This window comes from Gorilla gorilla, chromosome 4, assembly GCF_029281585.2.
Source record: "Gorilla gorilla gorilla isolate KB3781 chromosome 4, NHGRI_mGorGor1-v2.1_pri, whole genome shotgun sequence".
NCBI classification, from domain to species: Eukaryota; Metazoa; Chordata; class Mammalia; order Primates; family Hominidae; genus Gorilla; species Gorilla gorilla.
Window position 1 is genome coordinate 85,544,163 of NC_073228.2, and position 12,626 is coordinate 85,556,788.

Here is a 12,626-nt window from a genome sequence, read left to right on the forward strand (position 1 = left end):
CTTACCTTCTCTTTATCCCTAAATCCTCCTTCTAACCCTACCCTATACTTTATATTAAATACTCATTAAGATGAAAGGTAAAAATGAAGATGTATAAGATAAGCAAAATTAGAGGATTAGAAAGTCAAACACAGAATTTGAAGAACTTATTATTTGACAGAGAATAAAATTAAGGGCCACACATACTGTCTGGCTAATCTAGACAGATCACTCAAAAGCTGTGATGAGAATCCAAATATTCTGAAATATTCTGAGTCCCAATACCCATTATTGTGGTGCTGTGGTAGAGGGCAGAGAAGTAACTAGAGGACTTTCATTTTGTTAAATGATCTGTAACATTTTAGATAAGTGCCTTTCTTCAACTGTGAAGTTTAAAGCTATCTTACAAGCACTGGTTTACTAGAAATAAGAGAAGATAATATCAAGACATTATCTGTGCCACATAAAATTAAAAATATTCTATTTTAGTGCTTTTTAAAAAAATGAGCACCTATTTGTATAGAGCAGAGCCTATTTGGAGTAATTTGCTCATATTTCCTTTAGGCTTAATCACTATTAATAGATGCATATTTTCCTTAAAGGAGTTTCCTCTTTTTCCCCTGACAAGTGAGCGAATTAATGAGTATAATGCTATACTGAACATTTTGTTGTTTATGCCTATCCCCTCTTTTACGATCCATTCCTTTAATTTTCTTTAGTAAACTATTTCTGCCTTTTTTTTTTTTTTTCCTGTGGCTTGGGTGGGACTCAGGATGACATAATTTAAATTTTTGGAACCAAGTGTGCTCAAAACCAAAAATATATCTGGACTTTTCAGATATATGATCCAGTAATACTCTTTTTCAGTATAAGTCTAGTTTGGTTGGTTTTCCGGACCTTGTAATCAAAAGTGTCTATTTTCAGTAAAATGTTTGATAATGATCAGAACTTGTGCAAAGATCAGAATCCTTTGTGAAAAAGAAAAAAAAAAGAAAAAGTACAATTAGGGAGTTTGTAAATAAACCTCTAAGTAAGAATCTGAGACCAATACTGTAATGCTCAGAGTTAAGAAAATTAAAAATTAAAATCGTAACTTTTATTTGGAATTAAAAATATGAGTTTGCCCTTAAAAATGTTTTTCCTGCTGTCATGTAAAAGAGTGCCAAAAATATTTTTGACCAAAACACTTTTATATGACAAAATTGTGGACAAAGATTAGGCAATAAATACATATATTATGGATAAGACAGACAGGTTTCATACTTTCCGAGAAGTGACTTATAAACATGGAAAGTAGAAAGGCTAGACTGAACCCTGTAGGGATGGACTGAAATGGAAGCATCAGTGTGCACTCATGTTTTTAATACAAATAGGTAAAGGTATAGACGTGTGTAGGTGTGTATACATATACATATATTTCCTAGTTCTGTTAGTTGAGAGGGCCTAAAAGTTGTATTACTCTAGTGGGTTCTAAATACCAATATCCAGTAAAAGAACCCCAAGCTCCTTAAAGAAGTGGCTGTTTCCAGGGCTAAAACTGGGAAAATATAAGAAGAGCTTCAATGTGCTCAGAGAAAAATGGGGACATGTTAAAAGGTTAAGTGATCCCACTTAAAGGGGAAAACTTTGAACAATTTTAGCATCCTAAACCCACAGAATAAAATAATTCATGAATACATCTAATATACATAAATGAATATGAATGGAAAAGAAAAAACAACTCTGTTATAGTTAGCTAACTAATACACGGAGAAGAAAAGACAGAATTCAAAAATATCCATTTGGCAACCAACAAAGTAAAAAAGTGATTCAGGCAAGAATCATCAATAGATGTCCAAAATAGCAGATGAAAGTATAAGGAGGAAGAGGAGACCTACTGTACATGCAAAGTAAGTCTCTAAGTTAATAAGTACAAGGGGAAAAATAGTTATTTTATACTGGAGAAACCTGACAAGCACCACCTTAATTAAATGATCAAAATTAACATCAACAATAATGGGACAAATCATCATGTGCCTCCTGAAATGATGCACTGAGAAAAACACAAATTTTTTTTTTTTTTTTGAGACGGAGTTTCACTCTTGTTGCCCAGGATGGAGTGCAATGGCGCGATCTCGGCTCACTGCAACCTCCGCCTCCTGGGTTCAAGTGATTCTCCTGCCCAGCTTCCTGAGTAGCTAGAATTATAGGCGCCTGCTACCACACCCGGCTAATTTTTCGTATTTTTAGTAGAGATGGGGTTTCACCATGTTGGCCAGGCTGGTCTTGAACTTCTGACCTCACATGATCCACCTGCCCCGGCCTCCCAAAGTACAGGGATTACAGGTGTGAGCCACTGCACCCGGCCAAAAACCACAAAATTACTTCTGTAGTATCCCTGACAAATATATATAACCTAAATCTAATCAGGAGGAAATAGATAAAACTAAATTATATACATTCTAAATAATCTTGCTTGGAGTTTTTTAACTCCAAGGTTAAGAAAGGCCAAAACAAACAAACAACCTCCTGCTCCAAACAAAAACAAGCTGAGAAACTGTTCCACGTTAAAGGAGACAAAGAGACATGAAGTGAATGTAACAAGTAAATTGGGATTTTCTTTTGTTTGAAAAGATTATTGAGCCAATTAGTGAAATCTGAATAAGATCTGTAGATTAGAAAATAGCATTACATCAGAGTTGATTTCCTTATTTTGATCATTTTACTGGGGTTATAAAAAAATTCTGTGTTAGTTTTTTAGGAAATATACATGCAAGTATTTAGGGATAAAGTTTCAGGAAATTTAAACAGTTTAAAAATACGTTTATGTAGAGGAAATAATAAAGCAAATGTGGTAAGACATTAACAATTGGGAATCTGGGTGAAGGGTGTATGGAAATTCTCTGTAGTATTCTTGCAATGTTTAACTCTGAAGTTATTCCAAAATAAACACTTAAAAGAAAAAATAGTAAACAAAACATATTTGAAAACAGCAAAAACAAAACAAACAACTACTTTAATATGCTGCCTTGAGGAGTCAGAGACTAACTGTATTGGTACAAACTGAAAAGTGTTTTAATATTAAATATGGGCAGGAAGTCTAAGAAACTTGGAATTCAACATAATTTGGATAAGTTGTCACCACAAAATGATCCATGGTTTTTGGGGAAAAATACCTCCTTAATACTTTTTGCTTCTGTTTCATAGAAGCCCTATGTCTTTGCTAGAAAGTCGTCAGTTATCTATGATATTTTTCCCCTTGTTCTTAGAGTGGTCATTTTCAGAGGCCTACTTTTCCTTTGGATGCTCAGGATGATGACTACTTTCTCTCTCTAAAGAGAGAATGATAGGCCTCCTCCACTTCTTTTCCCTATTCTCATACTTTGAGTAAGGGTAGATGTTTGCACATTTGGTATACATTCATCGAGGAGACTGCTTTCAACTCCATTACTTGCCTACATGTGTGCTAGTCAAATGCCCATTTCAGACTGGTGGACAGCAGTTTGATGTGTACAGCTTTTACCCTAATTCCTAATGTTTCTCAGGGTCTAAAATAATGCAGAACTACTAGTGTGTTATAGCGTATTCTCCTACCCACAGTGCCCAGCGCTATGAAACCCTAAAGAGATGGAGTACCTAAAAAACTAAAAGTCATCAGAACACAGAGCTCCCCTCTTATCTATACTGTTTACTTGGATAATATACCCCCTTGGGACAATGAAACATCCTTGTCAATATCAACCGCTCAAACCCTGTCCACCTTCCTAGGTGCCTTGTGGGAGATATAATCTTTGGATGAGTATGTAAAAGAAGGTACTTATAAAGGTGGGTAGTGGTGGGTGTGAATTGTACTCTGGCTGCCTGCAATGGCAGTAAAGGGATGACTGGCTGAGCTGACAATGAGGAATAAGAGAATGGTTTTTGTGCTTCTAGGTGGGAAGGTTTCCATAGTTAAGGTGAGCCATTGGTTGTGCTTTTCCATCTAGCTTCATGAGACATGCAGATAATGGAAATTCTTTCCAGATTCTGGCACTGGGAAGAGTTTTCTTTGTTAGAAAAAATGTTTTATTGCATTCTTTTTATGGGCATTTAAATAGGAAGTTAAAATAAATGTATCTTGACCTGCTAGACAGGTGTGATTTTAAAGTGAAATCTTGAATGAATTGGTTAGGTCAAATAGTAAGAAGCTAATAGATCATAAGAAGTAAACTCTTGTAAAGCATGTAAGCAAACGAAAATAATTTTGAGGGTGTAAAGGTACTCTATTCCAACACAATCTGGCAAAACACTATTTTAGAAGAAAGACTTGTTGAAATTAAATAGCACACTGAAGACTCAAATGGAAGCAACATCATTCTTTTCACTTCAAATAATTTCAATTACTTAGCAAACATCGTAGCTATTAAAATTAAGAGAAAAGCAGATAACATGAATTAACATTTTTAAAAATATATGACAGTTATTTACTTGAGCTGAAAGTGATTCCTGCTTCAAAACAGCAATGGATTTAGGATGATTCTTCCTATACCCTAGCCTTAAACACTGGATCAGTTTCATATTCATTTAACATTAAGGCCACTGCTAGCCAATGAAGATACCTTTGTACATATTAGCAAAAGGCATCCTCTTTGGGCAGATGCCCATTGACTTCACAAGGGAATCACAGGTTGTATTTCATTCTCCTACTGACTCTCTTGACCTGGGAACCTTTGTGCAGTGCACACAGTACACAGATGTACACGGCAGACTTCTCTCACATATCGAAGAACTCAAGGTTTCAAAGACAAGAAGGAAAAACATCTCCAGGATCACAACATTAAAATCATATTAAGATCGATAGCTTAATTTTCAACCTGTGCATATATTTCTGTGACATTATTAAGAGAGATAAATATTAGTGCCATCAAACCATGGCCACAAATATATAAGGAAAATTCCCAAGATGTCAGGTATATACAGAGATGTACAAGGATGGCAATTTAGCTAACATGTACAAGGTAAATATGCATTTGCTTTCTGGGGCAGCAAGAAAGCAAACCTAGATGTAATTGATATAGCAAATAAAATCATAATAATTTGGCTTATTCTAACAGGTTGATTGTATTTGGCAACTCAGTGATTATTAATAGTTATTTTAGAAGATCAAACCATTTTATGATACAGATCACTATTTATAGGCTATTGTAGTATATACTTAAGTCACACTATTTCAATTTTTATTTTTGAAAGTCTTGTTGACAATAGAATGCATGTTTACATTAGACCTTGAAGTGAAAGAAAATTACATAATTTCAAAAAATTATGCATCTTTTTCTAAAATTTATATTAAACTTCTTTTTGAATGATTACTTAAAAAAGGGTTACTACAACCGATTGCAAGGCTTTCAAAAGCAAAATGTTTTTGTGATTTTTGTTAAATGTTACAAAATGCAAAATATTAAAAATATATACATATATATACTCACTGAATTGGCATTTGTTGGGTTTGGCCAAGGTCTACCACCACCTGGACCCCTACAAAACAATTTGATAAATGAAATTTTAACCTATGCTTTGAAGGTTTCACAATAATCAATGACAAATCATAAAATATAACATTTATAATTCAGTTACTATGCAGTTCTAGTTTGGCACTGAAATTACTCTCTTTACATTTATTTTAATAGCTTTTTATATTACTTAAGTCCCCCAAAAGAAAAGTTTTCTTCCCAAATTGAACTGCTTTTAGAAAGCCCAGTTTTATTTTAATATTAAATGGTTATTGTTATAAAGATGGTAACCGCTCATAGGAGTAAATATATACATACATTGAAATCTTTATAAAACACACTTCTGTAGTGAAAAGTATTATGAACTAAATATAAACCATAACCTTGTGATATCAATATGAGCTTCCTGTATCTCATTCAAAATAAAATTTGTAAAACATCAATATATGTAAAATGATTGATCTTATTAAGCTATAAGCAAATAAAAATATATAAAAGGTATCTAAAGTTGCCTTTTAAAAAACCACAGAGTATCACACATTACTTTTATATTTATTAATCTATCTTTCAATGCTACTGATGATTTAGTTACTATTAAATGAGAAATCCCATTTCTTGTTCTCATAATTTCAGTCCAGATAGTGGCCAGAGCAAATCTTAGAAAAAATGGCAGATAATCTATGCCAATATATTACTTCATTTTAGAGTAAAGGAGAATGTTCTGTATTCCACAGCTTCTAAGGACACTGAGCTTTTAAAGTAAAATTAATGCCCAATTAGTTAAATCAAAAAGGTCTCTTGTCCTCATACTTTAGTACTAAATTGTGTACCTGAATAAAGACTGTCTTATGAAAAGCAGACTACTGTCAGTCGGTCTCCTCTAATTAGGGTCATTTAAAATTCCCCTTTTTAAGACAATGAAAATTTTTAATTAAAAAAAAATCCCTTGATTCTAAGACCTTAAGCCTAAAATTCTAAATCAGGAGTGTCCAATCTTTTGGCTTCCTTGGGCCACACTGGAAGAAGAACTGTCTTGGGCTACACATAAAATACACTAACACTAACGATAGCTGATGAGCTAATAAAAAAAAAAAAGAATTACAAATAAAATCTCATAATGTTTTAAGAAAGTTTACAAATTTGTGTTGGGTCACATTCAAAGCCGTCCTGGGCCACATTTGGCCCACAGGCCATAGGTTGGACAAGCTAGTTCTAAATGTTAGATAAAGAGGCTGAGCAAGTTAGTTATGATATTACCCATGTTTGCATGGAATATTTAGAACAGTTTTTAGTTTTGTTTTGAGATTCCCTAGAGGTGTGAGCAGCAGGGAAGGGAATGAGTCCTGTCCCTGGGCTCTATTAGGAATGCCCAAGTGGAATTTTTTCCCAATTCAGCTTGAGGTATAGAAGATACCAGTGGGGACTTGATAAAATTTTGTGCATAGGGAGAAAGAAGGTGAGAGGCATTTGTATTGATTGTCTTTGGAAATTGTTGCCTCTCCAAGATGATGATGGAGATGATGATTTTACAATTAATTACTGGAACACTTCAGAAAAATGATTTTACCTATAGGATTCAGTGTCCTAATGGACAGAATCTAAGGTAAAACATAAGATATGTGTTGACCAAGTAAAACATTTGGGTAGTAAGGTACATCCACATGATTTGTTTGATGTTAAATAAAACACAGTAAAAAAACTTGGGAACATTTATCTTAAAACGACATAAAAGTACACCATATGCAGATCCTGGCAAAATTTATATATAATAATGTTATGTAGATAATCTTATAATTTTGAAATATCATAACCAAACAAGTACTGTATGAATAAGATGCATAAATAGAATAAACTATTTTTATTTTCAAATTTTTCTAATGTTAAACATGCTAACCTAAATGTTAAAATAATTAAATATTTAATTTAATTTAATTGCATTAAATTAAATGTTACATTTATGTCATAACATTATATATTTCAATTTGATAAATACCAATCTAGTTCCAACATACTATGTGTTTCATAATAAATTTCATTTTACTATTAAGTATTAATAATTCATATGGATAAGTTAAATTTCTCCTAACATTACCATTGTGTTTGAAAATACTTTAAGTTTCACAAGTGTTTTATAAAAAGTGAGGGTTATAGTAGGGAGTAGTTCTATTAGAAACTAGTTAAGCTCAGTAATTCCCACTCCTTTTGAGGGCCCTCAGTATTATTAAGAAAGTAATTTACAAACTATAACATAGGAATTATTTTGAATGAAAATTTCTATATAAGTATGGTTTGAAGTAGAATCAGGTAAGCCTCATTTAAAAATGAAGAGAGGCTGGACATGATAGTTTATGCCTGTAATCCCAAAGCTTTGCGAGGCCGAGGCGGGTGGACCACTTGAGCTCAGGAGTTCAAGGCCATTCTGAGCAACATGTCGAAACCCCATCTACACAAAAAATACAAAAATTAGCCGGGCGTGGTGGCGCATGCCTGTGGTCCCAGCCACTTAGGAGGCTGAGGCAGGAGGATTGCTTGAACCGGAGAGGCAGAAGTTGCAGTGAGCCGAGATCATGCTGCAGCACTCCAACCTGGGTGCAGAAGTCTGCATTTTTTGGTAAGGAGGTTGATTTTGATGAAATCAAATCAACCACTATTACCAAAGAGAAAAATCCTCTTTTTTTTTTTGGTTTGGGACACAGTCTTGCCCTGTCACCTAGGTTGGAGTGCAGTGACAGGATCCCAGCTCACTACAACCTCCACCTCCCGGGCTCAAGCCATTCTCGTGCCTCAGTCTCTCAAGAAGCTGGGATTACAGACACCTGTCAACATGCCCAGCTCATTTTTGTATTTTTAGTATAGATGGGGTCTCCCTATGTTGCCCAGGCTGGTCTCAAACTCCTGACCTCAAGTGATCCGCCTGCCTTGACCTCCCAAAGTGCTGGGATTACAGGCATGAGCCACCATGCCTGGCCGGAAAAATCCTCTTTCTTCTGTAATTCACTATCATTTTATTTCAAAATAATAACTACACAAACTTCATAATTCTGCAGGATATAATACAGAATAAGAAGATCCTCTGAAATCCTTTTGGCCTCATAGTATTGCTTAATAGTAATGTATACAAAGTTGAGTTAGGGGTGCTTTAATACTAAATCCTAAATTCTTTGGAAACTTATAAAAATGTATTTACTTTAGAAATACATGATTATTCAAATTTCCTTTAAACAGTAATCTACAATGCATTAGAAAATTATATTTTGGCCATAACTTATAAATGCTACTTTAAATTACTTAAATTTAGCTTTTGCTTCTAAGATACAATACTGGTTACAGAAACATAGAAAGTAAGTTTTTCAGTGACACAATATAATTTATCCTAAGTTTAGAGCATGAAAACAAAGTTTTTTAAACAATAAGGTTACCAAATTTACTTCCGAATGATTTATTCTGCAATAAAGAAATACAGTTGTCAGTTAGAATATAGTCTTTAATTACTTTAATGACCAGGGTTGGGAATTTTTTATTGTCATCATACTCTCATGGCAAATAAGAAAAAATGACAAGCTAAAGAAAAATTATCCAGATATGAGTCTCTGGCATGTTCCTCCTAACACATAAATATTTTTGTTACTTAAATAGTTTAGTTAGTTCAAGACAGAGTGTAAGGTAACACCCTTCTAATGCCTTTTTCTTCCATTTTTAAGGAATATGCAAAATTCCTTAATGACATGAAGCTACAAATACGTTAGGAATACTGTGTGTATGCACTACAGTTAGACTTTGTTTTAAAGATAATACATTATAAAGTGAATTTCAATAAAGCTTACCCTATTGAGTGCAATGGAGATAATATGTTTCACTTTTTATGTCTCTAAACAAACCTTTGCTTTTTTTGGGCCAATATCAATATAATAGTTACACTCTTATAGAGCATTCATACCTGAGAAGCTTCCCTATTAGAGGAAAATATTTACAAGTGTAAAAATGTAAATATTTACATTTCATTGTCCTTGAAGGAATCCTGATTTATAGAAAACTAAAAATGGTATAGGATCTTACATAAAACAGTAACAAAAAAATGGAGATCAGAGTCTGTAAGGCATAAAGGTTCTTTACAAAGAAGATATTATATTAATAGTAAAATATGATGTAATTGAAAATACTTAAAAGTATCTAGGGATTAAACTTAAATAAGACACCCAAACCTAAATATCAACAAAAAGTAATCATATTAAAAATTTCAGCCATATTTTTAGTCTCCATAGTCTAGGAAATTAAATGCATGCACATGTATATGCTTAAGTATATCTGGGAAAGAAACTAGACAATTGGAAGCAGTTATTTTAATCTCTCAATGGTCACACAGAAACAATTTTTTTCTCCGAACAGGGAAAACTAAGTGGATTTAAAGTTGGCCATATGATCAATTATAATGCAGAGTAATGTACAAATGATATTAGATACATTCTTATTGAATGATCATTCTGGGGTGATCATAGTATTCAAAATATATACTCCTTACATTTATACGTGGTATTCAACATCATACCCCTTAAAATCTGCATTTTAAAGTAAGAATCTCAAGTGGGTATGTTTTATATACATCTCCATCCTATTGGTAAGAGCTTCAGTTTTTGACATAATAAGCAGAAAATGCCATTCACTCTTTTTTGAAGCAACCATTAATACAAGGCCAAGCCTTTGAGGAATTTAAGAAGAGTCGGATTTCATGTGTATCCATTTTTACTTTAAAAGTAAAAAGACGTGATAGGAAAATCTGACCTACTTTCCCTCCTGTTCTGTTAGTTTTAAGCCTAGCTGGTACCCACCTATTAACCTATTTTCTATTTCAGGCAAATTTGCTTTCCATGAAAATGGCTTCAGAAACTTAAAAAAAATCCTGCATAGATCAAAAGAGCTTATTTCACAGTGTATCTTCAATGCCATTAAATGATGGCAGCGTTGTTTAATTTGATATATAAGTAATCAAAACACGAACTGATGGAAACACACTTGAGGAGACACCTACAAACCTATATGGAACACTTTCATTACTTTTGGTAAATTTTCTTTAGGCCACATCATGAAACTGATCCTCTTGTGAATTAATGAAAGTCACTAACAAGTACCTTGTGTATATAAGACTTGGAGGGCAAGCTGGATAATGAAAAAGAAAAATTTCCTAACAAACTACATTATATTGGCTGATAGAAACAAACTACTCTCTTTGGGTTGGAAAGGCCATTCCAATAAAAAATTTAGTTTACTCCTTATCTAAATGTGTCTGGAATTTTTCAAAACAAAATTCATCCTACGCTATGGAAAGTTCTTTGATAGAGATTATAGTATACTACCAGAGAGAATTCTTCCTGTGTTGACAGTAGTCCCAACAAAGCAAAAGTAGAGATATGTATGTATTTATGAGTTAAAAACTCCACTCATAGAATCACTATGTATCTGTTAAAAATGAGGTTAACCATATTCAATTACCTACTTCTACAGAGTTAAGTCAAAGTCCTGGTGTTAGCATCTCTTCATACTTTATACACTACATGGAGACTCTGTAGTTATCAAAATGAAATAGACTAAAAGCTGTTATTTATAGCACTTGAAAATGAAAAAAAATTAAAGGTTGCAAGGGAACAAAGAAAACATAAGAGATTATGTTGTGAAAATGAAGCAAACACTACAGCTCTTGTTTAGTTCATTTTTATACCACACAGAGACTGTGGTGCTCAAATTGTTTTACAAATTAACGTCATTTTAGAGGCCAGAAAATAGAACACTTTACTAAATAGAATAATATGGTATTATTTATATATATAAAATATCATCCACGTAATAATGTAGTATATGATATAACATTGCTTACATGTTCATTCCAGGCATTCCAGGGCCACCTAAAGCATTCAGTGGGGGTCTCATTGCACCTCCATAGTTCTGTAATGATAACCAAGGGTCAGACTACCACAAAACAAAAAAACAAAACCAAAGAGGAGGGGGGAAAGAAAGGAGAGCACGTTAATGATTTCCCTACATAACTCCAATTGGATAAGGCCTGTGTAATTCATTCTCTGAGGTGTCCATTCTTGTATTTTTGCTTCTATTTTAGCAATTACTTTGGTCTATGTCTTTTTAAAACCATGTGAATATGTATGATCACTGGAGCATGTTAAATGATTAAGGTATGGCTGCAATTATATTTCAATATATTTTATTAATATCCTAAGATATGTACAATAGTAAACATTTTCAAATGAAACATATCATAAATCCAAAATTCAATTTTGAAAGAAAAGAGTGATTCAATGTTTGAAATTGTCAGACCCAGAACAATGACATAAAGTCCGAAAACAAAACAAAACAGGTGAACCCAACACAAGAAAGTTAAATGCAAACCTCTATTCACAAAATAACATGTCCAACACAGAAATGCATTAATATACAAATACACAAAAATGTATAAAAACTAATGTATATTCAAAATACGTATGCATGAATTATATGACTCAATCAGCTTCTGTTAATATATATCATGTGCATTCAAAGGATAAAAACATTTTAATGTTTTAACATGTACATGTTATTAGATTAGTTTAGTTGCCATAGGGACAAAAAGGCTAATTTTATCACTATTATCTTAATGTATTTTGACATTATCAACAACTTTCACACTTGGCTTTCTGATACCAATATTCCTCCAACTCTTCTGGGTACTCTTTTTCAATTTCCTTTGCTAGCTCTTTTTATTTTGCTAAACCTTTAAATATTGCTTTTCTCCAAGTTCTAGCTATAGCACTCTTTTCAATAAAACACATTTATGAGTAATCTTATCTGCCACCATTTGTTCAACAACTACTTATATGTTAGGAATCTCAAATCTTTATATCTGATCACGATGTCTTTCCTAAGCTCCCAGATAACTCATACGTTGAACTTCATAGGATTTGTTTCCATCTGGATACCATCTTACCCACAACATATCTAAAAGTAAACTCAATATTATCTTCTCATGACTGAGTTCTTTGTACTGCTTTCCTCGTCACTTCTGTGCTATCACCTTCCACACAATAGCCCAAGCTACGAATTTCCAGGAGCTCCTTGATGTTTCTTCCTTCTCTTTCAAATTCCCATATCCAGTCAGTTACCAAAGTCCATTGATTCTATCTATGAAATAGCTCT

At 33.2% G+C, this 12,626-nt stretch overlaps 1 protein-coding gene across 14 annotated transcripts in view; it reads right to left on the bottom strand.

Moving 5' to 3' along the window:
* The window catches only part of SSBP2 (single stranded DNA binding protein 2), a 326,082-nt gene that overhangs the window by 34,887 nt on the left and 278,569 nt on the right, over window positions 1-12,626 (bottom strand). For 7 of the 14 annotated variants that reach the window (XM_063706649.1, XM_063706652.1, XM_063706653.1 and 4 more), the window contains 2 exons: window positions 11,317-11,384; window positions 5,424-5,472 (listed from right to left, as the gene is read on the bottom strand). In XM_063706649.1, the coding sequence (XP_063562719.1) occupies window positions 5,424-5,472; window positions 11,317-11,384 (117 nt within the window). Of the gene's footprint in view, window positions 1-5,423; window positions 5,473-11,316; window positions 11,409-12,626 lie in introns of all 14 variants that reach the window. The other 7 variants (XM_063706650.1, XM_063706651.1, XM_063706648.1 and 4 more) reach the window with 1 other exon arrangement.